The 27,215-nt window shown below is 42.9% G+C and overlaps 1 protein-coding gene and 1 long non-coding RNA gene across 3 annotated transcripts; one reads left to right on the top strand and one right to left on the bottom strand.

Moving 5' to 3' along the window:
• Positions 1-2,503: 2,503 nt before the first annotated feature.
• On the top strand, positions 2,504-4,495 carry LOC123120615 (serine carboxypeptidase 1-like). The gene is made up of 6 exons (XM_044540621.1): positions 2,504-3,005; positions 3,080-3,342; positions 3,410-3,655; positions 3,773-3,882; positions 4,136-4,244; positions 4,334-4,495. Exons 1-6 carry the CDS (start codon positions 2,504-2,506, stop codon positions 4,493-4,495), a joined length of 1,392 nt encoding a protein of 463 aa, XP_044396556.1.
• A 12,123-nt stretch (positions 4,496-16,618) lies between these two features.
• LOC123121766 (uncharacterized) lies at positions 16,619-22,198 on the bottom strand. 2 transcript variants are annotated; one of them, XR_006459844.1, is made up of 4 exons: positions 21,733-22,198; positions 20,675-20,987; positions 20,333-20,434; positions 16,619-20,139 (listed from the first exon to the last, which is right to left on the bottom strand). It is a non-coding gene; the product is annotated as an uncharacterized lncRNA (long non-coding RNA). The 2 variants fall into 2 exon arrangements; XR_006459843.1 differs by having other exon boundaries at positions 16,619-20,434.
• Between the last annotated feature and the right edge of the window lie 5,017 nt (positions 22,199-27,215).

Below are 27,215 nucleotides of genomic sequence, written 5' to 3'. Positions count from 1 at the left end.
TGATCTTAAAACATCGCGGCCCACCACCACCATGGTGGCCCGCTGATCCGTTGTCAATCCCTCCATATGTCACCTAATTCAGATCGGCCTCTCAAAGTCAGCATCATATACGGCTGCTTTACCCAGGATGTATGTGCAGGAACAAGCTGTCAATAAGAAAAAAAGTCACTTGCTGTTGTCGGACCCTGCCTGCTGCGCTCCGCTCCATGGTCGAAGTCGTCCTCCCGTGTCAGGCTCGAGATCTTATATATAAGATAGTAGTGTGCCACTGTGCCATCATGTGGTTGAGATATGGTTGCATCAAAATATTGAAAAAAAGATCATTCAAGCTTTAGCAGAAAACAAATGGAGATGTACTCTTTGCGCCCCAAGTAACCATATTTGTAGTAGGTGTTTAATACTCTGTAGAACTTTGAATATGATTGTCATCATATAGCTTTTTGGACTATCCATTGTATTTTTAGTCTACACTTCTATACAAGAGCAATTCTTTCAACCACTTTATGGGCACAACATAAGCTAAATATATACCTTAATCTCTCCAGAAACTAAGTAAACATAATAGTACAGATTATAAAATGAGTCGCCAATGGTTGGCACTCCCAATATCTCCAAACTCAAACGAAGTGACATCATCTATTCAGTTAATAATTGAACCCACAAGATCTCTCATGACATTCAGACTACTGTGTAATCAGAAACATAAGAAACATCAAGAAAATGAATCAACGATGAAGCTTACCTTCAGACTGTAGTGGCTCGATTTGGAGGCAGGGCGGGACAGGCGGCCAGGGGAGACGTTCTCGTTGGCGGAGCGTAAAGCAGACATGGCCACCCAGAAAGGCGGGAGGACGAGTCGACGGCAGAGCGCGAACGATCCACTGCCCACGAATGACAACGGAGAAGAAAGCCACACGGGGTTGCGCCTGGGCCGGGTACATCACAACCAACGCGGTCGCGACGAGGAGCGAGAGCTGCGGTGGCTATCGGGGATCTCCCCTGCGGCAGGCTGGCGAGCAACAATCGGCGCCACACCTCCCCGTACTCTGCCACAAGCACCTCTCACCTTCGCTTGCACTCGTTGGCCGCCCTCCTTGTCCGCATAGCTAGATGGCCCCCTTCCGTGAGGAGGGAGACGATGTGTTTGGGGGATCGTGGGAGTGGATTAGGAGATGCGTGGGTGGAACGAGGAAAAACAGAGGTGGAGAAAAGAGGGGAGATCGTGGGTGTGTCACGACTCAAGACGGGCTCGTGGGATGCGGCTGTTTCTGTTTTCCGTTTTTATTTTTCAGTTTTCAACGCACGAAGCGAGAGAGGGGCGGGAGCAGGCCCAATTTTTTCCTACCAATTCTTTCGGCGTGGGATCTCTCGAGGAGGAGAGGAAAGGAGGTCGAACCATCCCAATGTTCAATCCTCCTTTAATAATAGAGATATTACTCTCGCCATCACACATGGTACGCGATTGCTCGCTACCCAGCGACCTACACGGGCAATAGGGATCGCCGGGGCTACGGTCTTGTACTTTCAGTGTCCTTATTTCCAACCGGACCCAGATTACACATACTTTGGCTAGTCCGGAACTTGTAGCCCAAGTGCTTTCTATAGGTGATGATGGCCCATTAAGTCTGAACCGGGATTCAAAATTTTAAAAGAATACTCCTTTGTTTTTATTTACTCCGCATTTTCGGTTTGTCTTAAGTCAAAGGGTATGGCTAGGTCTCAGTCGACTGAGACTTAATCAAGTCTCAATCAAGTGACATAACATATATGAAAGAAAAAAAAACTAAAAAAGAATTTTTGCATGAATCTTTACGCTAGATCTCACGAATATAACATCGACTGAGACATAAGCAAGTCTTAGTCGACTGAGATTTAGCAACACTATAAGTCAAACTTTATAAATTTTGATCAAGTTCATAGAAAGTTTCTACAATACCAAATCAATACTTTTGGATGTATCAATGAATATATTTTCACACTATATTTATTCGTTGATGTAATTATTTATATTATTTTCTACAAATTTGGTCAATTTTTCAGAAGTTTGATTTAGGACAAAGCTAATATGTGGAGTAAATAAAAGCAAAGGAGTAAAAGGGATTCCGAGTAAAAATATGAACAACGATTTAGGAGGTCGTATAAGCAATACTTGCACCGGCGGACAGTTGGTCGCCTCGGTCTCATCGTTTGGATTGTTACCTAGAGATGTCACCTCGGCATCGACGGCGTCGTCAGGAAATAATTTCGATGTCGATTTCATTGCCGTACGCTCACAATGTTCGGCACTATGGAACGAAAATGATCTCTGGAATATAACATTCTTGAGCTCAGTCAAACATCGATACGATGCATGTATTTTGGAATGCCCGAAATACATAAGCAGTTTCGTGGCAGCTTTGCCGCTCCCCCTGACAAGTCCATATACCAGTATAAAAACACCAAAACGATCTACGTATCCTCAGCAAGTCACTACTCGTCGCAGATTACAATGAGGAACCATACCATGTACTACGCGGTAGTGGTACTGGCGATCGTACTGTGCGCATCATCGCTGGCGAACGCGGCGGTGACCCTGCAGCAGCAGGACGTGCTACGGGCCTTCATCGAATCGAGGGGCAGGGCCCAGAAGCGCGCGAGCGGGCCGGCGGAGCCGGACACGTGGGCCGACCCGGCCAGCAGCTTCCGCCACCTGCCCACCAAGTGCGAGACCCCGCCGGCGGGCACCAGAGAGGCCGACAGGATCGCGGCGCTGCCCGGCCAGCCCCCGCGCGTCAACTTTGACCAGTACTCCGGCTACGTCACGGTCAGCGAGGAGTACGGCCGCGCGCTCTTCTACTACTTCGTGGAGGCCCCCTACGAGGCCGCCTCCAAGCCGCTCGTGCTCTGGCTCAACGGCGGGCCCGGGTGCTCGTCGCTGGGCGCCGGCGCCATGGCGGAGCTCGGCCCGTTCCGTGTGAACCCCGACGGCAAGACCCTGAGCAGAAACAGGCATGCCTGGAACAACGGTGGGTGACCGACGGATCCTCTTACAACTTCACGTACGCTGTGATCTCAGCTGATGGCTTGTGGTGTCGTGCAGTGGCAAATGTGATCTTTCTGGAGTCGCCGGCGGGCGTCGGGTTCTCCTACTCGAACGCTTCGGTGGAGAGCGGCGACTCGGGGACCGCGGTGGACGCCTACCTCTTCCTGCTCTACTGGCTGGAGAGGTTCCCCGAGTACAAGGGCCGCGACTTCTACATCGCCGGCGAGAGCTACAGCGGGCACTACGTCCCCCAGCTCGCCACCGTCATCGTCGCCCTCGCCGAATTCGGTCTCACAGACGTGAACCTCAAGGGCATCTTCGTAAGTCGCCTGATCATGGCCGCCGGCGTAGCGAGCTTCGATCTGACATAAGGGTTCATTTCTGCAGGTTGGCAACCCATACCTCGATGACTACATGAACACAAAGGGATCGTTAGAGTTCCTGTGGAACCACGGGGTGATCTCCGACGAGGTGTGGGGCAATATCAGCGAGCACTGCAGCTTCGGGCGGGTCGAGGGCACAGCGTGCGGCCAAGCCAAGAAGTCGTTCAAAACCGGCGACATCGACCGATACAACATCTACGCCCCGGTCTGCATCGAGTCGCCGGACGGGAGCCTCCACTCCAGCAGCTACGTACGTACTACTACAAGAAACAAATATACTACGTTCTTTCTCTTCTAGAAATCTCACATCACTAAGAAATTTGATCGATTGTAGTGCTGATTAGTTAGCTTCTGTGATTTGTGACAGTTACCAGGCTACGATCCGTGCATCGGGGCCTACATCGACGCCTACTTCAACAGTCCTAAGGTGCAGAAGGCTATGCATGTTCGAACCGACACCAAGTGGTCAGAGTGCGCGTAAGTAACACACCTGCTTATTTACCCTAGCATATATACTTCCAGCCGGATATTTACCCCACATTTGTTTTGTTCACAGTAACTTGCACTGGACCGATGCCCCGGTTTCCATGGTGCCAACCATTGCCTGGCTTGTCGACAACGGGTTAAGAGTCTGGCTGTACAGGTAAAAATTTGCAGTACCTTCGAGACACCAAAGTAAGATTTTGTGTGTGCCACTTATCTCATAAAATCATCGCTAATTCGATGACAGTGGTGATATGGACGATGTGTGCCCGATTACCGCCACGAGGTACTCTGTCAAGGATCTCAATCTGGCAATAACAAAACCGTGGCGTCCATGGTACACCCCTGACAGCGAGGTAACTATATATGCAACAAACCCTGCAATAACCCTTAATCTAGGTCTTGTGATTGGATTGTGTGCTAACTGAATTATGGCCAAATCTAGGTCGGAGGCTACGCTCAGCAATACGAGGGAGGGTTCACGTTCGCGTCGGTACGAGGAGCTGGCCATATGGTCCCTAGCTTCCAGCCCAAGAGATCACTTGTTCTTTTCTACTCCTTCATGAAAGGTGTTCTGCCACCGGCGGTCTCAGTGTGGCGCCCATGAGCATATACCACCAGACCTGGCGGTTCCAAGTTTTCAACCGGCCGGGGAAACCGATTAGTCCAGCCGGATATTATTTTTACTAAGTGCGACATATAACGTCCCTGATGACATCTTGGAGTTCTTTGTAAGATGATTTATTGGTCCACCTTGTGTAAGTTGTCCAAAGGCCGTTAGGGACACGTCGTTCTTTAACTCAATAATGTAATGCATTATGTCTTTTTGTGGGTGCCTTATGCTTTGCTTAGCATGGTTAAATAAAGTTTCAAAAGTTCAAGCCCATCTGTCTGCTTAATGTTAGTTATGAGATACTGACTAAGTTTCTAGCCAATATGTTAGGTCTGATTATAAGCTCTATGGTTATTGATACCCAGACTGCCTTCATTAGAGGCAGGTACAATATGGAAGGAGTTTTGGTGCTTCATGAGATACATCATACTAGACAAGCTGGAGCGCTTATGAAAATAAACTTTGAAAATGCCTATGATAGAAAAAGGCTTTGGTGATACTTGGTGTGCCTGGATGATGGAAACTACGAGAGGCACTTTATTTTCCGTTTACAATCTGAATTCTTATTTATTTTGTTGCAAAAATCCCTTCCAAACACAAGTTGCATTAATTCTTGTAACTAGAAAGGCTAGTGAGACTAACAATCTCACTGGGTTCATTAGGGGTCAAGAAAGTATAGTAGTTGTGGGTGCAGCTGTTGATCAATGATCGTAGTTCAAATACTCCTACTGTTTAGATAAATCTTAAGGTCATTCACTTAAGGGAAATTGTTGCTTGGCATTAAACCTCTGCTTTGGAGCCTTTTAGACAATTATTTGTGGAAATATTTACACGTGCTACATCAAATTGGTATTGCAAAAATTGGAGAATACAGATTTTTACGTAAGAAAAGGGACCATGAAGGTATATTAGTGTAATATCAAGTTGTAGTCCAAATGTCAAGGTCAAATGACGAACAAACTATGATGTGGAATTCAAACTTCATACTTAGATTTTGAGTGCTATGATGCTTCTTAGCAAATGCTTGAGTTACAAAGCAATGTGCATTCTAAGTATTATGGATTTGTCTTAAAAATATGAAACCCAACCTCATGAGGTCATATCCTAACCCCATGCCAATTTCATATTTTTAGACCATATTTACATTTTATAAAGAATGAAAAATCAATAAGGTGCAAGTGTAGGTTCAATTTTATTTGGAATTTGCTTGTTTTTTTTATAAATCTTGCACAGTATCTTAAAAGATACATATGTACTTAGATATTAATTTCTCTTCCATTTAGTGGACTTTTCAAGATACATGTAGTTTAAATTTGAATTATGGCAAGTAAATAACAAGATTTTAATGCCTTAGTACTAACAAATGAATTCCAAAAATGCCAAACAATTTCATATAGTAGCATGTTCCATGTAGAAATTTGTTGTAACCTTTTGGTAAGTACTTTTGCAAAGCTTTACACATGGTGCCTCGGAGTGGTATTTAAAAAAATATAAAAATAAATTATTACATAAAAACATGCAACATGCAGATATAGTAGTATATAATAATGTAATATAAAGTTCTAGTAGAAATTTCATGTTCAAATGATGAAGAAACTATTATGTGGAGACCAGACCTAATACTTTGTATTTGAATGCTATGATGGTTCTCAGGAGATGCTTGATTTATAAAGCAATGCAGAATCTAAGTTTTGTGAAATTTTCTGAAATTTTAAACAAAACCTTATTGGGTCATATCATGGCCCCATGCCAAATTTTCATACTTTGCATACCACACTTACATTTTACAAAAAAAGGAAAACCAATAGGATTCATGTAATGGTTTGAGTTTTATGAAGCAAACATTTATTATTATTTTCTACATTTTACTCATAGGAGCTAAAAAGTTACAAACGACTTAAATAAGAATTTTGTTTTACTTTTGTAAATGTGCCGTGAGCATCTTCATGTACACTTGTCAAAAGAAATTCCAAACTTTTTGTCACCCCAAAATAAGTATATCATTTTTACATATCTAGGCTCCATGTAGCCCCTCCTCCATTTGTAGTTTCCGCATCAACTTCCTCCTTTTTGAAGAGATCCCACTCATATTTTGACGATGCTCCTCGGTCATTTTATTGTCCCCTAAGGCATGGACATAAATCGACACACCACATCTTTTTGTAGGAGATATGCCCTAGAGGCAATAATAAATGATATTATTTATCTCCAAGTTCATAATTATGTTTATGTTCCATGCTATAACTGCAATGATTCTCGAGTCTGCAATATCCACGAGGCTCGGAGGGAGACTCATATGCACGTGTGGAATAATAAACGGTAAGAAGTATTCCTAGTCTGGCCTCTAAGACTAGCTCAAGTGTTGCATGATGGTTCTGTTTTCCTGATCATGGGCATGTCTATGCCATCAACTTTGAGGGCACAATGTTAAGAGAACATTTGTGTTGAATCGACCCAGATTGATTTTATGCTATGAGATTCATTCGTCACAAGTTAATGGTACATAACACAGAGATGGTTAACGTTTGCATGATTTCTTAGACCATGAGAGTATCGAGTTTCTTCATGCTTGCTTAATGAACTTTGGGATTTGATAAACGTCATCCGTAAATGGGTGGCTATTACGGCGACTTACGGGTTCATGAAAAAGTATGTCAAGTAACTTGATAGCTCAAGATTGGGATTTGCTCCTCCGACGATGGAGAGATATTCTCGGGCCCTCTCGGTGTTACGGTATCCATAATCGTCTGGCCAGACATCTTGTGATTTGATCACTGGGATGCCGGAACACGAAAACGAGAAAAGAGAACAAAACCGGTAACGAGGTAACTTGCATGGTGGACAAATTGTTCGTCCACGGGGATGCAATAAATCTCACCTCGAGTGTTTGTGACATATCGCGAAGCAACAGGAATAGCTCACTGCAACTGGAGGTTCACTCGAATATTTATTCGTGTGGGCATAGGGGTCAATATGGGTGTCCACGGCTCCGATGTTGATCATTGATTGGAAGGGGTTCCGGGTCATGTCTATACTTCAGCGAACCTATAGGGTCACACGCTTAAGGGTCATCTATCTGTTGAATACTAGACAGGGAGTCTGAGAGAAAATCACCGAAAAAGTTTCGGACACCGTAAAAGTTTCGGACAGCGGAAAAGTTCCGCAGAGAGAGGTCATCGAATGAGTTTCGGTGAAACCGAAAAGTTGTTTAGGAATATACTATTAAGTCAAATTAGTTTTGGCACATGCCTGATAATTCTTGGAGGGTGCCAGAGTCATTCTGGAAACTTTCTGGAATTTTCCGGGATAAAAGCTGGAAATGCTCCGGAGCTGCCGGAACCACTTCAGATGCTTTTCGCAGATGAAAATCACTAATCCGGAATTGTTTCGGAACGCGTTGAAAATTATTTTAGTGGGTACTGGAAATGTTCTAAGCCCACATAAATATTTTCAGTTCGAGCGGACGCTGAAAAATGTCGTCGTGAATAGTGAAAGTGTTTTTTGGGATATTTATGGAAAGCCACCTTTTGGGGTTTTCCCAAAAGGCTTCTAGAAGGACTTGGGGATCAAGGAACCCCCTTTGCCCCCCCCCCCCCAAGAAGGTGGGACGTTGGAGGGTGCAGCTCCTCCATGGGGCTCCACTTGTCATCCCTTTATGCCCTTTATGCCCTTTATGTGTGACATAAAGTGTGGGCATTTTGGGTTTTTTCATGTGCCCCTACCCCTTGGGTTTTCCTATAAATAGAGGTGGGGAGGCACTCTCCACACTCACTCTTTCTCACATACAAGTGCCATGATATGGCTTCTCTCTCCCTCCCCGCGAAATAGTTTCGTAGAGCCGAAAGGTTGTCTGGGTTCCGGTGGGAACTAGTTCTGGACGGCGAAGCTCTGCCGGATAGATGACACCGTATGTGTGCAACTCTGTAGAGAGATCGTAGTTTCGGTCTTAGTTCGAGAGTGCCTCCCGAAGGGCTGTCCATGTGACCGTCCGAGTTTCAAATGTCCTCCCGAAGGGCTGTCCGAGTGACCGTCCGAGTTTCGAAGGTCCTCCCGAAGGGCTGTCTGCGACACCGTCCGGGGGACTGTCCAACCACCTCCCGGAGGGCTGTCCGAGGGGCAGATGAGGGTATTCATCCTCGCAGTTGGGAGGTTGTAAATCCTAGCTGCGGGGATCTGCACCGCCGATCGTCATCTACTCTACTTCCCGCTGCGTGCTACCTCTTGAGCACTGCATTGGTTTTCCCTTGAAGAGGAAAGGGTGATGCAGCAAAGTAGCGTAAGTATTTCCCTCAGTTTTTGAGAACCAAGGTATCAATCCAGTAGGAGGCCACGCTCAAGTCCCTTGCACCTACACAAACGAATAAGAACCTCGCAACCAACGGGATAAAGGGGTTGTCAATCCCTTCACGGCCACTTGCAAAAGTGAGATCTGATAGAGATGATAAGATAATATTTTTGGTATTTTTATGGTAAAGACAAAAAGTAAAGAAAGCAAAATAAACAGCAAAAGTAATAGCTTGTTGACGGAAGATTAATATGATGGAAAATAGATCCGGGGGCATAGGTTTCACTAGTGGCTTCTCTCAAGATAGCATAAGTATTACGGTGGGTGAACGAATTACTGTCGAGCAATTGATAGAATTGAGCATAGTTATGAGAATATCTAGGTATGATCATGTAGATAGGCATCACGTCCGTGACAAGTAGACCGACTCCTGCATGCATCTAGAGTATTAAGTTCATAAGAACGGAGTAACGCTTTAAGCAAGATGACATGATGTAGAGGGATAAGCTCATAAAATATGATATAAACCCCATCTTTTTATCCTCAATGGCAACAATACAATACGTGTTGTTTCCCCTACTGTCACTGGGATCGAGCACCGCAAGATTGAACCCAAAGCTAAGCACTTCTCCCATTGCAAGAAAGATCAATCTAGTAGGCCAAACCAAACTGATAATTCGAAGAGACTTGCAAAGATAACCAATCATACATAAAATAATTCAGAAAAGATTCAAATATTGTTCATAGATAATCTGGATCATAAACCCACAATTCATCGGATCTCAGCAAACACACCGCAAAAGAAGATTACATCGAATAGATCTCCAAGAGAATCGAGGAGAACTTTGTATTGAGATCCAAAGAGAGAGAAGAAGCCATCTAGCTAATAACTATGGACCCGAAGGTCTGAGGTAAACTACTCACACATCATCAGAGAGGCTATGGTGTTGATGTAGAAGCCCTCTGTGATCAATGCCCCCTCCGGCAGGACGCCGGAAAAGGCCCCAAGATGGGATCTCACGGGTACAGAAGGTTGCGGCGGTGGAATTATGTTTTCGTGGTGCCCCTCGATGGTTTGGGGGTACATAGGTATATATAGGAGGAAGAAGTAGGTCGGTGGAGCTACGAGGGGCCCACGAGGGTGGAAGGCGCGCCCAGGGGGTAGGCGCCCCCCCTGCCTCGTGGCCTCCTCGGTGATTTCTTGATGTCTACTCCAAGTCCTCTGGATCACGTTTGTTCCAAACATAACACTCCCGAAGGTTTCATTTCGTTTGGACTCAGTTTGATATCCTTTTTCTGCGAAACACTGAAATAGGCAAAAAAACAACAATTTGGGCTGGGCCTCCGGTTAATAGGTTAGCCCCAAAAATAATATAAAAGTGTATAAATAAGCCCATTAAACATCCAAAACAGAATATATAGGGACAATTCCATTTATCCCCCTAACTTGAGCCACCACCTGGCATTTGCCCCTAATTTTCAGGTATGCTCAAAAATACCCCTCTTCCGTCAAGTCACCTTACAGAAATGCCCTTCTATGCCGTTACCGTCCGGTCAAAGGGGTTTGACCGTCTGGTGAATAGTAAATGGTGAACAGTAAATTCGAAACAAATAGCAAAAAAATTTAAAAAAATCTAAAATTTTGTGGGATCGAAGATACTCAAGGGAGCAAGGCGCGTGCAAATTTTGGCACAGTTTGGACATTCCAGCAGCCCGTGTCAAATGAAAAACTTTAAAATGTACGCTGTGAGCAGTGAATTCAAAAAAAATTGCAAGAAAATTCAAAAAATATGAAATTTTTTGGCATCAAAGAGGCTGGGGTGTGCAAGGTGCGTGCAATTTTTTTTTGCATTTCGACACTGTAGGAGCTCGTGGAGAAAAAAACAAAATTTGGCGCAGAAAAAAACTTTGAAAAATGCACTATTTTGTTTTTTTGCTAGAGCACTTCGCATGTCATTTGGTCACAAAAATTTGCAAGCGCCTTGCGCACCCAAGCCTCTTTGATGCCAAAGCATAGTTTTTGGGATCGTAGAAACACTAGCACCCAAATCACACAAAGCATAGCATTCATGATTGTTAATTTTAATTTTAATTGTAGGTTCCCATTCATCATAAAGTTTTCTAGGGATAGAAACTTCAAACTCGAGTTTTTATTCATAAGATTGCATCAAAGCATCAACAATATGTTTAGTAAAAGCTTTATTTCGACTATAAGCATGAGGAGAATTTAGCACGGATTGCAACAAGGAAATACAATCTATCAAAGAGCAATTATCATAATTAAATTCCTTGAAATCCAAGTGAAAGATCGTGGATGTCGCCTAGAGGGGGGGGTGAATAGGCGCTTTAAAATAATTACGGTTTAGGCTTGAACAAATGCGGAATAAACCTAGCGGTTAATTTGACAAGCACAAAACCTACAACAACTAGGCTCACCTATGTGCACCAACAACTTATGCTAAGCAAGATAAACAACTAAGTGATAGCAAGATATATGACAAGAAACAATATGGCTATCACAAAGTAAAGTGCATAAGTAAAGGGTTCGGGTAAGAGATAACCGAGGCACGCGGAGACGATGATGTATCCCGAAGTTCACACCCTTGCGGATGCTAATCTCCGTTTGGAGCGGTGTGGAGGCACAATGCTCCCCAAGAAGCCACTAGGGCCACCGTAATCTCCTCACGCCCTCGCACAATGCAAGATGTCGTGATTCCACTAAGGGACCCTTGAGGGCGGTCACCGAACCCGTACAAATGGCAACCCTTGGGGGCAGTCACCGAACCCGTACACTTTGGCAACCCTTGGGGGCGGTCACCGGTAACCGTCAAATTGCTCGGGGCGATCTCCACAACCTAATTGGAGACCCCGACGCTTGCCCGGAGCTTTACACCACAATGATTGAGCTCCGAACACCACCAACCGTCTAGGGCGCCCAAGCACCCAAGAGGAACAAGCTCAAGGGCACCAAGCACCCAAGAGTAATAAGCTTCTCAACTAGTAACTTCCACGTATCACCGTGGAGAACTCAAACCGATGCACCAAATGCAATGGCAAGGGCACACGGAGTGCCCAAGTCCTTCTCTCTCAAATCCCACCGAAGCAACTAATGCTAGGGAGGAAATTGAGAGGAAGAACAAGAAGGAGAACACCAAGAACTCCAAGATCTAGATCCAATGGGTTCCCCTCACATAGAGGAGAAAGTGATTGGTGGAAATGTTGATCTAGATCTCCTCTCTCTTTTCCCTCAAAAACTAGCAAGAATCCATGGAGGGATTGAGAGTTAGCAAGCTCGAAGAAGGTCAACAATGGGGGAAGAACACGAGCTCAAGAGATAAGGTTCATTAGGGAAGAAGACCTCCTTATATAGTGGGGGGAACAATCCAACCGTTACCCCCCACACCAGCCCCACAGAGAGCGGTACTACCGCTTGGCCAGCGGTACTACCGCTCCCCCTCGCGGTACTGCCGCTGGGCCCAGAGCGGTACTACCGTGGTGGTCAGGGCGGTACTACCGCATACGAGCGGTACTACGGCCCCCACTGCCGCGGCTAGTACCGTAAAACCCGACACGAAAAAAGACCCCTCGAATCGTGCGGTTCTAGCACGAGACCGCAGCGGTACTACGGCTGGGGGCTACCAGCGGTATTACCGCTCTGGAGCGGTACTACCTCTCTAGAGCGGTACTACCGCTTGTAGCACCCAAGCGGTACTACCGCTCCGGCCCGCGGTACTACCGCTGGGACCAAAACTGCCATAACTTCTGCATATGAGCTCCGAATTGAGCAAACTCAAGCTTGTTGGATAGAGGAAGACGAGTAGCATCAAAACAGCGACTGGTTATAGTAAGAAGAGGCAGGGGAGGTATGCCAACAAATAGAAGAGTGAAACCTCCAACCGAGAAGAACCGGCATAACCTCCAACATCGAAAACATCATAGAAGAAGCATGTGAACTCCGTTTTCGATGAACTCGAGCTTGTCATCAAGATGACCACGAGCTCTAAGACTCACAAAGAGAATCAAACAAGAACCAAGAAATATGATGCAAGGATGCAATGGTTTGAGGTGAAGCAATAATTGACAATGCTCTCACGAAGACCATGGGTTAGTACACAAAGCGTAATTGACAATGCTTACCATACCATGGGATCGCTTGATCCCTCGGTACATCTTGTGCGCTTTGTGTGTTGATCAACTTGTTTCACTCTTGACTTAGTCTTGATCAACCTTGACTCTTTCCAACTCTCTTCATTTGGATGATGTCTTGAAGGTAAACATGAATGATCACACAATCTTCTTCTTCAAGACATGCTTGCAATAAGCTCAACTCTCACATGACCAATCTTTGGATAATTCCTTAATAACACTTTGGTCACCACATAAACTCCTTGAAACCAACACATGGACTTCAAGAAATGCCTATGGACAAATCCTTCAAATATAACTCAAGGCAACCATTAGTCCATAGAGATTGTCATCAATTACCAAAACCAAACATGGGGGCACCGCATGTTCTTTCACCAAGATAGTGGGTTCATTGCTATCTAAAGTTTTAACCTCTTCAATCCCACTTTTACCAATTTTAGCATCAAGATCTAAAAACTCCGAATTTTTGGGACGCCTTCTAACTAAAGTTGACTCATCTCTAGTCCCATCATCATCAAGATTCATATTGCAAAACAAGGATTTAATAGGGGACACATCAATAACTTTTAGATCTTCATCTTTATTCTCATAAAAATTAGAAGAACACGCCTTCAGAAAGCAATCTTTCTTGGCACGCATCCTAGCGGTTCTTTCCTTGCACTCATCAATGGAAATTCTCATGGCTTTGAGAGACTCATTGATATCATGCTTAGGTGGAATAGATCTAAGTTTCAAAGAATCAACATCAAGAGAAATACTATCCACGTTCCTAGCCAATTCATCAATCTTAGGCAATTTTTCTTCAAGCAAAGCATTGAAATTCTTTTGGGAAATCATAAGTTCTTTAACACTAGTCTCAAAATCAGAGGGCATCTTATTAAAATTTCCATAAGAGTTATTGTAGTAATTACCATAATTATTAGAGGAATTACTAGGATACGGCCTAGGATTAAAGTTTCCTCTATAAGCGTTGTTACCAAAATTATTCCTACCAACAAAATTCACATCCAAAGATTCATTATTGTTCTCAATCAAGGTAGACAAAGGCATATCATTAGGATCAGAAGCAACACTCTTATTAGCAAACAATTTCATAAGTTCATCCATCTTTCCACTTAAAACATTAATTACTTCAATTGCATGCACCTTTTTACTAGTAGATCTTTTGGTGTGCCATTGAGAATAATGAACCATAATATTATCTAGGAGTTTAGTAGCTTCTCCTAAAGTGATTTCCATAAAAGTGCCTCCCGCGGCCGAATCTAAAAGATTTCTAGAAGCAAAATTCAATCCGGCATAAATTTTTTTGTATAATCATCCACAAATTCAAACCATGAGTAGGGCAATTACGTATCATTAATTTCATCCTCTCCCAAGCTTGTGCAACATGTTCATGATCAAGTTGCTTAAAATTCATAATATCGTTTCTAAGAGAGATGATCTTAGCGGGAGGAAAATACTTAGAGATAAAAGCATCTTTGCACTTATTCCAAGAATCAATACTATTTTTAGGCAAAGACGAAAACCAAGTTTTAGCACGATCTCTAAGAGAAAACAGAAATAGATTCAATTTAACAATATCATTATCCACATCTTTCTTCTTTTGCATATCACACAAATCAACAAAGCTATTTAGATGGGTAGCAGCATCTTCACTAGGAAGGCCGGCGAATTGATCTTTCATAACGAGATTCAGCAAGGCAGCATTAATTTCACAAGATTCAGCTTCGGTAAGAGGAGCAATCGGAGTGCTAAGAAAATAATTGTTGTTGGTATTGGCAAAGTCACGCAATTTAGTATTATCTTGAGCCATCGTGACAAGCAAGCAATCCAACACACGAGCAAACAAGAAGCAAGCGAAAAAAAGGCGAACGGAAAAAGAGGGCGAATAAAACGGCAAGGGTGAAGTGGGGGAGAGGAAAACGAGAGGCAAATGGCAAATAATGTAATGCGAGGGATAAGAGTTTGTGATGGGTACTTGGTATGTTGACTTATGCGTAGACTCCCCGGCAACGGCGCCAGAAATCCTTCTTGCTACCTCTTGAGCACTGCGTTGGTTTTCCCTTGAAGAGGAAAGGGTGATGCAGCAAAGTAGCGTAAGTATTTCCCTCAGTTTTTGAGAACGAAGGTATCAATCCAGTAGGAGGCCACGCTCAAGTCCCTTGCACCTAGACAAACGAATAAGAACCTTGCAACCAACGTGATAAAGGGGTTGTCAATCCCTTCACGGCCACTTGCAAAAGTGATATCTGATAGAGATGATAAGATAATATTTTTGGTATTTTTATGATAAAGACAAAAAGTAAAGAAAGCAAAATAAACGGCAAAAGTAATAGCCTATTGACGGAAGATTAATATGATGGAAAATAGACCCGGGGGCCATAGGTTTCACTACTGGCTTCTCTCAAGATAGCATAAGTATTACGGTGGGTGAATGAATTACTGTCGAGCAATTGATAGAATTGAGCATAGTTATGAGAATATCTAGGTATGATCATGTATATAGGCATCACGTCCGTGACAAGTAGACCGACTCCTGCTTGCATCTACTACTATTACTCCACACATCGACCGCTATCCAGCATGCATCTAGAGTATTAAGTTCATAAGAACGGAGTAACGCTTTAAGCAAGATGACATGATGTAGATGGATGAACTCATGCAATATGATATAAACCCCATCTTTTTATCCTCGATGGCAACAATACAATACGTGTCGTTTCCCCTACTGTCACTGGGATCAAGCACCGCAAGATTGAACCCAAAGCTAAGCACTTCTCCCATTGCAAGAAAGATCAATCTAGTAGGCCAAACCAAACTGATAATTCGAAGAGACTTGCAAAGATAACCAATCATACATAAAATAATTCAGAAAAGATTCAAATATTGTTCATAGATAATCTGGATCATAAACCCACAATTCATCGGATCTCGACAAACACACCGCAAAAGAAGATTACATCGAATAGATCTCCAAGAAAATCGAGGAGAACTTTGTATTGAGATCCAAAGAGAGAGAAGAAGCCATCTAGCTAATAACTATGGACCCGAAGGTCTGAGGTAAACTACTCACACATCATCGAAGAGGCTATGGTGTTGATGTAGAAGCCCTCCGTGATCAATGCCCCTTTCGACAGGACGCCGGAAAAGGCCCCAAGATGGGATCTCATGGGTACAGAAGGTTGCGGCGGTGGAATTAGGTTTTCGTGGTGCCCCTCGATGGTTTGGGGGTACGTAGGTATATATAGGAGGAAGAAGTAGGTCGGTGGAGCCACGAGGAGCCCACGAGGGTGGAGGGCGCGCCCAGGGGGTAGGCGTGCCCTCTGCCCCGTGGCCTCCTCGGTGATTTCTTGACGTCCACTCCAAGTCCTCTGGATCACGTTTGTTCCAAAAATAACTCTCCCGAAGGTTTCATTCCGTTTGGACTCCGTTTGATATCCTTTTTCTGCGAAACACTGAAATAGGCAAAAAACAGCAATTTGGGCTGGGCCTCCGGTTAATAGGTTAGTCCCAAAAATAATATAAAAGTGTATAAATAAGCCCATTAAACATCCAAAAAAGAATATATAATAGCATGGAACAATAAAAAATTATAGATACGTTGGAGACGTATCACTGCGCTACGAGTCGGTAACGAAAAAGATCAAACCTTGTATGCAGTCTCCATAGTGGTCCTGGGCTAGTGCGTAAGTCAGAAATTTTTGTTTTCTGCTACGTTACCCTACACTTTTTGGTCTTCATCTACTAATACAAAACAACACATATTATATGATTTTTTAAGGGACACGCTAGGGTAAGTCCGTACAACATATTTTTTTAGCAAAATAAGCACCCGCGAGGACTTGAAACCAAGTTTATTGTTTGGGAAAAAGACACATACATACAATGTATGTGTTTACTTTTCTATCTTCAAGAACAAATAACACTTCCCTTTTATAATTTTAACTAATTGTTGGATTTTTTTTATTATGTGTTCACTTGAACTTATCAACCAGTGACAATTAGAACAATCATCATATAATCCATACTCTCACAAACAAGTAAGATACCTCTTGATACATATTAGTGATGATGTTCAAGGATAGTATATATAACTTATGATTACATAGGAAGTACCATCATCAAATGATTGCCTCTAGGGCATATTTTCAGCAGTCCCCCACTTGCAATAGAGTCATTTAGGCATTTCAAGCCCATGGCCCTTATGTGTGCCTCATGCTTCAGCTGCAGGAGAGGCGTCGTCAGAGGATCAACACTATTATAGCCCCCGTATTCTTTGCATATCCTTACATCGCCTCTCTCAAAGATCTCTCGTATTAGATGATATCGCCTGAGTATATGTCTGGATTTATAGGTTGTCTTGGTTCCTTGGCTTGTGAGATCACACCACTTTTGTCACAATAGAGGTCAAACGGGTTGGATGTGCCTTGAACCACACCATGTTTAGAAATGAATTTCCACATCCAAACACCTTATTTCGCACCTTTAGAGGCGACTATGTACTCAGACTCAATTGTAGAATCAAAATTTTTTGCTTGAAACTTTTGCAGCTCACATCACATCTGTTCAGAATGAACGTAAATCCAGATTGCGAGCGATAGTCATCATTATTGGTTTGAAAACTAGTATCGGTTTAATCCTTTCCAACGAGCCCTCCCTCACCATCATAAACCAACAACTTATCCGTAGTCCTGCTCAAATACGTAAGAATATTTTTATCTGTCATCCAATGACACTCACCTGGATCAGCCTGATATTTGCTTATAATACTTAGACTATAAGAAATATTTTGTCTTGTATATAACATAACATACATGACGGACCCGACAACTGAAGCATACAAAATCGCATCCATGTGACTTCGCTCGTCAAAAGTTGCGGGAGTCCGAGTCTTTCTGAGACTAATGCCATGTGACATAGGCAAGCACTCTTTCTTCGCCTTATGCATGTTGAACCGCTTCAGAACCTTGTCGACATATGTACTCTAGTTTAATCCAATTAGCCTCCTCGATCTATCTATGCAGGTCTTGGTTCCCAACATAAACCATTTCTCTCACGTCCTTCAAGAAAAACTTTTTTTTCAGCGAGTCCTTGGCAGATTCAAGCATTGGAATGTCATTCTGAATCAACAATGTGTGATTTACATATCACTAACCTTCTTGTAAACAAAAGGTTCTTCTTTGTTTTCGATGAATCAAAACACTTTGACCACCTCATCAAAACATCCTTGCCATCAAGACTAGGTTCATGCCCCCCTAATACGACGTGTCCTTACATGCACCGGCGCTACACCGATGATGGGAGCGCCACCACTTCCTACGGCTGACGGTGCCCCAGTCGGTCTGGCCATCCACCAACGCCTCCGGGAGAAATCGAAAGCCTCCTACCACCTTAGGTAGTAGGAGTCGCTGCCACCATGGCGAGGATCAACAACAGTGGTGGCAAGACAGGCTGATGCAGAGGAAATGGTAGGGTGTTGGTGGGGGGCAAAGTGCAGCTGCTCAGAGTTTTTAGATTCTCTTGTCTCCTAGGGCGTTGCATTTTCCATATCCTTATTTCTTATTGGGTCAAAATTACACATATTTTTTGGCTTGTTGACAACATGTAGCCCAAGTGGTGTGTATTGGTAATACTAGCAAAAAAGTCCGTGCGTTGCAACTGAAGAGAAAATAACGGAGGCTCTTAGCCCAATAATCATATCTCAAGACCCTAATAGGTCTATGTCCTTTATTGGCCTCAGTGCTCACACAAATGAACGCATTTGAATGTTGTTAGTCCTCGCACTCGCCCGCGCACTCGCTCGGAATAAGATGAGAAATATATTGTTTTTCGCTGAGAGGTTTTTCAGAGGTGTGCATGCGTGGTTATCAATGTTTCTTTCCTCTCAATCTGGTTTTAATGGATATTTATTTGCAATTCAGATCGCCGCCGGTGCAAAAGAATAACCGACACTGCACGATAAATGAAGTTTGCACCCAAAATAATATTTTAAAAATATGTAACAGCTAAAAATAACATCATGTTTAGATTCTACACATTTTTTTAATCAAATTTCATATATAACATGTTAAAATCGGAGTTACAGTTTAAAAGATATGGATGATTTAAAAATGATTCGTCTAACTTAAATATGGACGGCGGGTTGATTACCTGAAATTTCAGGGGATTTTCTGAGAAAATGCAAAAAACGGTTCGGTTATGACTAAAACATGGAGTGCATGTTGATTTCAATAAACTATAGGGACTTTTTTTTTTGCAAAAAGGTATGACGGACGGGCAAAAGCAGTCTATGGAAGAGAAAAACATCTGGCCCTAACCTAATAACTATAGCAGGAGTGCTCATACAACTTGTACATTTCACTATTCAACATGAATGCTGAAAATTAAATCCCTACATAAAAAGAACACGAATAACGAAATCAAATGATAAGTTCTACAAAAGCTTCCTTGTGTGCTTGTGTGAAATCCCAAGTCATAAGAAAAACAGAACTCATCGATTCAGGATTATGCAAGCCAAAAGGCAACATCCACCGCTTATCTGTCAGGGATGCACAATGCCAAACAATGGCGGCAGTAGCATTTCAGATTGCCCCACAAAAAAATTAGCACCTCAATTGAGCCTCATTCAATGCCAGCTATACACAAATACCCAATCGCGAAACATGTTATCTACCAAACTGTAATGGTGTATCTCCACACAATGTTGCCACCATGCAGCATTGACTTGATACTTTGGAGAATGCAACTCTTATTTTGTAGTATACATCCAATAATTATCCTCTACTTTAAGAGTGCTGATATCCATTTATACTGATTTGTTCGAACCATACATGATAGTATCATTCTACGGAGACTCAATAACAAAGGGAAGTTGGACTAACGGTTTAATATATCTATCCATTGCTGAATTCTCCTGCTGTTAGCTGGGAAAAGGTTGCTTTCCCTTTTATTTGAATATTAACAAACTGCAAGCACTCTCGTGATATTCGTTACATTATTTCACTGCTACTAATCTGAGTATATGACAGGCTGTTCTGGGAAAGGTAGCTCATGATCAAAAAGATGGGACACTGTTATACTCATCTGATATGTGACCAAGAAGATTAAAACCAGGCCTAATGCTTGATGTAAGTCGCTCCTGTGGACATGGCACGACCACCCATATGATTCTATCTGAATATTTGATTATAACTATGAGAGAAAAAACCTGAAACAGTTCAAAGAAAGGCAAAGAATCTTCAGGCTGTGTAGCAACAATGGGATTGCTCTTGTTTTCGACAAACTCCTTTTGTGTAGAAGCCAATCATGACTAAAAAATCTGGAAACAGCTAGCAGGCTACTAACAAATATGGCATTATTACTGCACATAACTGAATGCAAATTACAGTACGGAGCTTAACCTGTGAAGCTGGCCATCCGTCCTTATTGCTGCAATTGCATAACTCCATATTTCAATTTTTTTTATGTCATCAAGCAACTCAATGAACATGTGAAAGGCAAACCTGCAGTAGGAAGATTCAGCAGCCACATGCAGCAAGTCATGAGTCGTGTATGAGTAAATAAGAGAAAGAAGAAAAGATGAAATCCAGAACATAATAAGCGGGCAGAAAAATCAGATCCTTTTTACATCAAACCAAGGCCTAAAAACATTTTGAAACATGTCGCTGGGTGTCCAAGGCTTTATGTATTCCAGATCAAAGAAGTAAACAATCTAGTTTTAAAGAGGAGAGTGATTAGCCTACCTCCGATCATCAGGGACGTGCAGATCTGAGTAAGGGGGCGCCAAACCAACTCATCAGACGCCCGCAACCACACACCTCGGGAGAGCCAAGGCTCGATCCAGAGGAACCAGCCCGCACCGAGCCCCGCCGCCTCAACAGGAGCTCGTCTCCCTGCCTGCTGGCCGGTCACCGGAGCCGCCACCGCCGGCGACCGCCTCCCTCACATTGTGCCCCTTCTCCTATCTGAATAGAATTAGTGCATGTATCTACCAGTTTTGGATCTCTTGCTCCCATAAATGATGTGGATCCTCCAATTGGATAGTCTTCTGTTGTACTGTAGTGACATAAAATAATTAACATCATGAACCAAATAAAATATAGAAGTCAAATAATGGGTGTCAGTGTTTGCCGAAAAAAATATTGTAATTAAATTGTGTGATTTCAATGAGTTAAGAGGGTTCGATTAGTTTGAATCAAAATTCTGTGATCATTTCTACATAAAGGAGTGTCAAAACAGATACTTATTGTAGATAACATGAGCTGCCAATAACTATTTTTATCTAACAGAAAACAAAAGGCAGAGAATCTTGTCTAAATAAAATCAATCCTTGATAATTCAGAAATGGACGATGAATAGATTAAAGCATCACTAATTCGAATTTTGAACCGACCCTAGACTACCAGTGTTGCACTTGATGTTGGTTGTGTTGCCAAAGTTACAGCAGAGTTGCTGCTAAATTGGTAGTCCACACAAACAATGTCCATGGTTGCTGCTAAATTGGTAATCCACACAAACAAAGTCCATCAACCTTGTACCAAATTCAGCTCTGAACTGTAAGTGCATGAAGGACACAGAACCTACTACGAAAACATAAGCGATCAGTCATCTAATCCATACAACTTAGTCTAAGATGATAGGAGTAATGGTAAGAAGCCATTGCTGGGGGCTGGCATTTATTGTTTCGTACTGACATTATACATGAACATTTTACAAATGCTTAATATACCAACATCAACTTATATATGTCTACATGGGAGAATTTCAGCAAACACATGGCGAGCATGAGTGTCGCACAAACCTGCAGCTTCCTAGATTTCCAAGTCTCACAGATGGTGGTGGGCACGGCAGCAGCATGTCACTCCTTAGCTTGGGGGCCCTGGTCATGGACGACCCTGCTGGCGGCGGGGTTACAGGGCAGTGGCCAGCAGCACGTATGTAAGTCTGTACATGGCGCTTGGTCCCTCGCGCCATGGAAAGAAGGCGTGGAGGAGAGGGAGCTCTCGAAGGGCGACGGCGACCCGAGATCCCTTGCGTCTGCAGAGCCACGGAAAGAAGGCGGGGAGGGGAGGGAGCTCCCGAAGGGTGACGGCGGCCCGAGATCCCTCGTGCATGCAGGGGGAGCAGGATGTTGCAGATCGAGGAGGCTGGGTGTGGTGGATGGGAAGGGGAAGGAGAAGGACACCGGCCGCCGGCGGCGGCGCCATACCCGTACCCGTACGGACAAGGAGAGCACGCAGGTGATGGCGACGGCGACCTGGCATCCCTCGCGCACGTGCTCGTCTGTGATTAGCCATCGCGGGTTGAATACATCAAATTATAGGGTCCTTTTTGTAAAAACGAAGTGTTTTTCGAGATCCACTCTAAAGGAACTGCGGGTTCAATGATTAGAAAACCCAAGGGCTTTTTTGCAAAACTGCCGCGACGGTGAGAGCGGGCAGACGCACTAATCGCTTTACATAATCATCAGATTTGCTATTTCACATCTCACATCTAACTCTCTAACCGTTAGATGTACATATCAAGATTCGTGTTTTTTTGCCTTGATGTACGTATTTTTTTTAAACGAAACGTTCACGTACCTAGTTGTCGCGTTTCTTGCTCGCTGTTACCACGAAGCAAGCCTCTAGCGCTGCTTTGCGTGGGCCTTTTTTTTTGTCCCATCGATTTGTGTACTGGGCTTGTGTACTCTGTACGGCCGGATGTCATTTTTTTCTTTTTTCGTTTTGAGCGGTTCGTGTGATGTGGTAGTAATGGGGAAACGGTCGCAACGTTACTTTTTTTCATTTTCCTTTTTCTTGTTTGTGTTTTTTGTTTTCTATGCATTTATGAATGTGTTTTCTTTATAAAAGCTACTGTTACGTTTTTTTTCTTTTGTTGTGTTTTCATAATATACTAATTATGCAGTTACACACATGTCCCTCTATGCGTGGTCGTATGCGAAGCAATCAAACTGTGATTGATTATGTCACATCTAAGTTTTTTTTTGCGACAAAACTTTCAATCTATTCATCTTCTATCATGGCAGTACAACGAGCACTAGAAATAATAAAAATTACATCCAGATCCGTAGACCACCTAGCGATGACTACAATCACTGAAGCGAGTCGAAGGCGCGCCGCCGTCATCACCCCTCCCTCGCCGGAGTCGGGCACAACTTGTTGTACACCACACATAAATTAAAGGCTATAAGATTCGTGCAAAAAATATTTTTTTCTGCCTTGTCGATGTGCCTCGTGCGCTAGTGCCCTCGTCAGGTTATTTTCTTTATCAGTCACATTTAAGTCTAGAGCCTTTGGATCCGGTCCCTACGTAAGATTCGTGGAAATGTGTTTGTCTCGCTGTTGTGCTTGCTTGTGGTGCGTTGTCTCGCCCATGGCCGTGTCTAGGTCGATGCTAGTTGGGGATGGGCCGTTGTTTGTCCAGGTCGATGCTAGTTGGGGCTAGGTTGTTGTTTGTTTGCTTTCGCGACTGTAGTGCATGCGCAGATCTTGGAGTTGGCTCACGACTATTTTTTTTTTCTTATTTTCTTTTTCCTTTTTCTTTCTTTTTTCATTTGTGTTTTCAAATTCGTAAACTTTTTCAATTCAATCTTTTCTTATTTTTATTTTTTACTCTTTTCTCTTTTCCATTTTTTTTAAAATCCATGAATTTTCCTCATCGCTCTTAGTTGGCTGTCCACCGCCAAACAAGGGGTTGTTTTTTTTGTTTCAGTTGCAAATCCACTCTTAACTTGTAGTTGGGGTCCGATCTTTCTTTTTGTCCCAGTTAAATCACATCCTTGACTCGCAACTAGGCCTCATCATTTTTTTGTCTCATTTGCAAGTCCACCCTCAACTAGCAACTGAGGTCCGTAACTTTTTTTGGTTCCAGTTGCAGGTCTACCCTTGACTCGCAACTGCGGCCTAACATATTTTTGTCCCAGTTGCAAGTTCATCCTCGAGTCGCAACTGGAGTCTGAATTTTTTGTGACAATTGCAAATCCATCCTCGACACCCAACTGGGGCCCGACCTTTTTTTAGTTGCAAGTCCACACTCGCAACTAGGGCTCAACACTTTTTTTGTCCCAGTTGCAAGTCCACCGTCGACTCGTAACTGAACAAAACTTCCTAGTTGCAAGTCCACCCTCTACTCGTAACTCGGCCTAAGAATTGTTTGGTCCTAGTTGCAAGTCCACCGTCAACTCGTAACTGAACCAAACTTTTTTTTAGTTGCAAGTCCACCCTTGATTCGTAACTGGGCCCTGCGATTTTTTTGGTCCTAATTGCAATTCCATCATCGACTCGCAACTGAACCAATCTTTTTTTCCTAGTTGCAAGTCAACCCTCGACTCACAACTCGGCCCTGAGAATTTGTTGTCCTAGTTGCAAGTCCATCCTCGACTTGCAACTCCGGTCCGATATTTTTTGTTCCAGTTGCATGTCCACCCTTGACTCGCAACTGGGGCCCGACCTTTTTTTGTCCTAGTTGCAATCTCACCATCAACTCGTAACTGGGGCCTGACCATTTGTTGTCCCAATTGCAATTGCACCCTTGACTCGCAACTAGTACCATTTTTTTGTCCCAATTGCAATGGCACCCTTGACTCGCAACTAGGGCCCGACCTTTTACTTTTCTGTTTAATTTATTTTTGTTAAATTTCTGGAAAATGTTTTGCAATGCGTGATTTCTTTAAATATTATTATAATTTAATTTTTATTTTGTGGTTACCTTTTTGGTTTTCACTCTTTTTTATTTTCATTCTCTTTTTCTTTGTTTCTTTCTCGGTTTTCATCGATTTTCTTTTTTTTTCTTGGGTTTTACTACTTCCATTTTTTTCATTGGTTCCTTTTTTCTTCTTCAGATTTCATTGTTTCTTTCTTGATTTTTATCGGGTTTTTTGTTTTCCTTTATTTCTTTCTTGGTTTTCATTCTTTTTCATAGGTTTTCTTCGGTTTTCATTTTCTTTTTTGGTTTTCTTTGTTTTTTTTCCTTTTTGGGTTTTATTGGGTTTCTTCATGTTTCTTTGTTCTTTTGTCGATTTTCATCGGTTTCTTTTTTTGACACATGTGAACTTTTGTAGTACACAATTTTTTTGCGCGTGTTGTAATACACATTCAACAATTTTTTGTATACACAAGAAACATATTATATATACATGTTTAACTTTTTGACATACATGATTAACATTGTTTTCCTTCTTTATTTTTTTTAAATTCATGATTTTTTTAAAACTGATTTAGCAATATCCCACCATGTAGTAGTTAACAGCCCAGTACTTTAATCACTCGATGCATCTCACTTGTCCCATTACACCAGCATGCAAGGTACTGTAGCGCAGCGAAGCACCAGCATTCATGGCAACTATAGCAAAAGAGCGCATCATCAGAATGTAAAGATATTGTAGTGTTCTTTATTTGTCTTCACTGCGTCGTACTGTAGTTTGATAGCGACGCCCCGAGTCACAGCGCGCACGAGCCCGCCGCACGGGACATCGTTGTGCGACGTGCACTATTTAAATTTATTCGTGTGTTTTAAAAAATGTTTGGAATTTTCAAATGTGTCCACACTTTAAAAACTGTCCGGGGATTTTCAAAAATTGTTCTTGTTTTCAAATTTTGTTCATGAAGAAATTGTTTGGAATACCAAATTTTGTTATTATTTTTCAAAAAATGTCTGGAATTACAAATTGTATTCCCATTTGAAAAATATTTTTCGAAAATTTTAAATTACTTGGTTTTCAAATATATTCAACATTTGTAATTTGTTCACAATTTGCAGAAAAAAGGTTTCAAAAAATTTCAAAAATGTCTTATAATGTCGACGCTGTATTACATTATCTAAATTCCTCGCTTTGTAAATGATAAGAGCAGTCATCGGCTGGAGTGGTAGGAGCTGGCGTTTTTGGGTGCGTGGTGCTGAGTTCGATTCCTATGAAGAGCACTGCTTACCCACAATTTTTTTTGTCGCGAAAGAAAAATAAACATTATGACTCTTGCTGATGTCACAACTTAGTATCTCACATCTAGATGTGACATAGTCTTATATAATATATAAAAATATAATAATATTAGGGAAAGAATGGACCATCAAGTCTACAGAATTCTAAGTAAAAATTGAATCATGACTACATGGATGAAAACCATATTGGTGTCAACGGATATGTTTTTTTTGCGAAAAGGCCAAATGCCATATATTAAGTAGCACAAACCCTTATAAAACATTATTTTAGAGAATTTTAAATACATCCAAGTCCTTAGAGGTGCCGAAGTCCTCTTCCTCGTGCATCCGCTGGCGGCGCACAGTGAGCAAAGTTTGTTGCTGCCACTGGGCCTCCGTCTTAGCGAAGCAAACTTCTCAACCCATGAACTTGTATAAGCAGTGACTAGAAAGTCATCAATGTAGACTAGAAGACGCCGGTGGTAGTGAAAATGCCATAGAGGGCATATGTAGAATGCCCCATGTCTAGTTAGATGGAGCCGGGGAACACAAATTTCACTTGCTCCCCAAGGAGGTCGAGATCGGCTAACCTTCATAAGTCGGAATGAAGTCAAAGGACCAAGACACACAACCACGTTGCCCTCCAGATTCCAGAAGATAGCGCAACCGAGACAAACCGGTAGAAGATAAAAACGGACCTAGAGAACCAGATTTTGGCCACACCATCTTTCACACGCCTTCGTCAACAAGAAGAAGCACTGCTAGAATGAGGGCATGGCGAGGAGACCCTTTTCCATGCCGACAACGACCCCATCGTCCCGTCACCACCCATCGAATACAAATATACAATCCCTATCCCTAGCCCTACCACCTCATCAAATCTATGGGGTCCCCACCCCCTCCTGCAGTCGGAACGATTGACGACAAAGAGGGGGCCCTCGGTCTCGTGGGGGAGTAGGGCAGACTGGCCCCACCTGTCGCCTAGGTCACAGGTGCTAGGTAGGAGGAAAGTACGTTCTGTGAAGGAGACGCACGTCCGTCAACCGCTGGTTAGCAGAAGAAGTTGCACCTCAGTCTTATCGTTTGGATTGTTACCTAAAAGTGTCACCTCGGCATCGACGGCCAAGTTCGGTGTTGATTTCATTGCTGTACGTATACGCCAAAAATGTCCGGCACTATCGAACGAAGATCTGTAATATAACATTGTTGAGCTCAGGCAAGCATCGATGCGAAGCTGCTAGCTATAGCAAGCTAACTTCGGAGAACTCTAAACCGCAAAGTTTCTGCTTGGAATGTCCGAATACCTACAACGTATATCAGTATAAAAACACCAAGACGATCTACGTAGTTTCCTCGCAGGTTACG

Source organism: Triticum aestivum, chromosome 5D (genome assembly GCF_018294505.1).
Source record: "Triticum aestivum cultivar Chinese Spring chromosome 5D, IWGSC CS RefSeq v2.1, whole genome shotgun sequence".
Classification (NCBI taxonomy): domain Eukaryota; kingdom Viridiplantae; phylum Streptophyta; class Magnoliopsida; order Poales; family Poaceae; genus Triticum; species Triticum aestivum.
The sequence above is the reverse complement of the archived record's forward strand: the minus strand, read 5'-3'. Positions and strand labels throughout refer to the sequence as shown.

Bases quoted from the DNA above. Each gene is read 5' to 3' on its own strand.
- LOC123120615 (XM_044540621.1), top strand. From the start codon at position 2,504: ATGTACTACGCGGTAGTGGTACTGGCGATCGTACTGTGCGCATCATCG. The intron at 3,006-3,079 runs GTGGGTGACCGA...GGTGTCGTGCAG, and splicing joins CAGGCATGCCTGGAACAACG to TGGCAAATGTGATCTTTCTG. The intron at 4,245-4,333 runs GTAACTATATAT...GGCCAAATCTAG, and splicing joins GGTACACCCCTGACAGCGAG to GTCGGAGGCTACGCTCAGCA.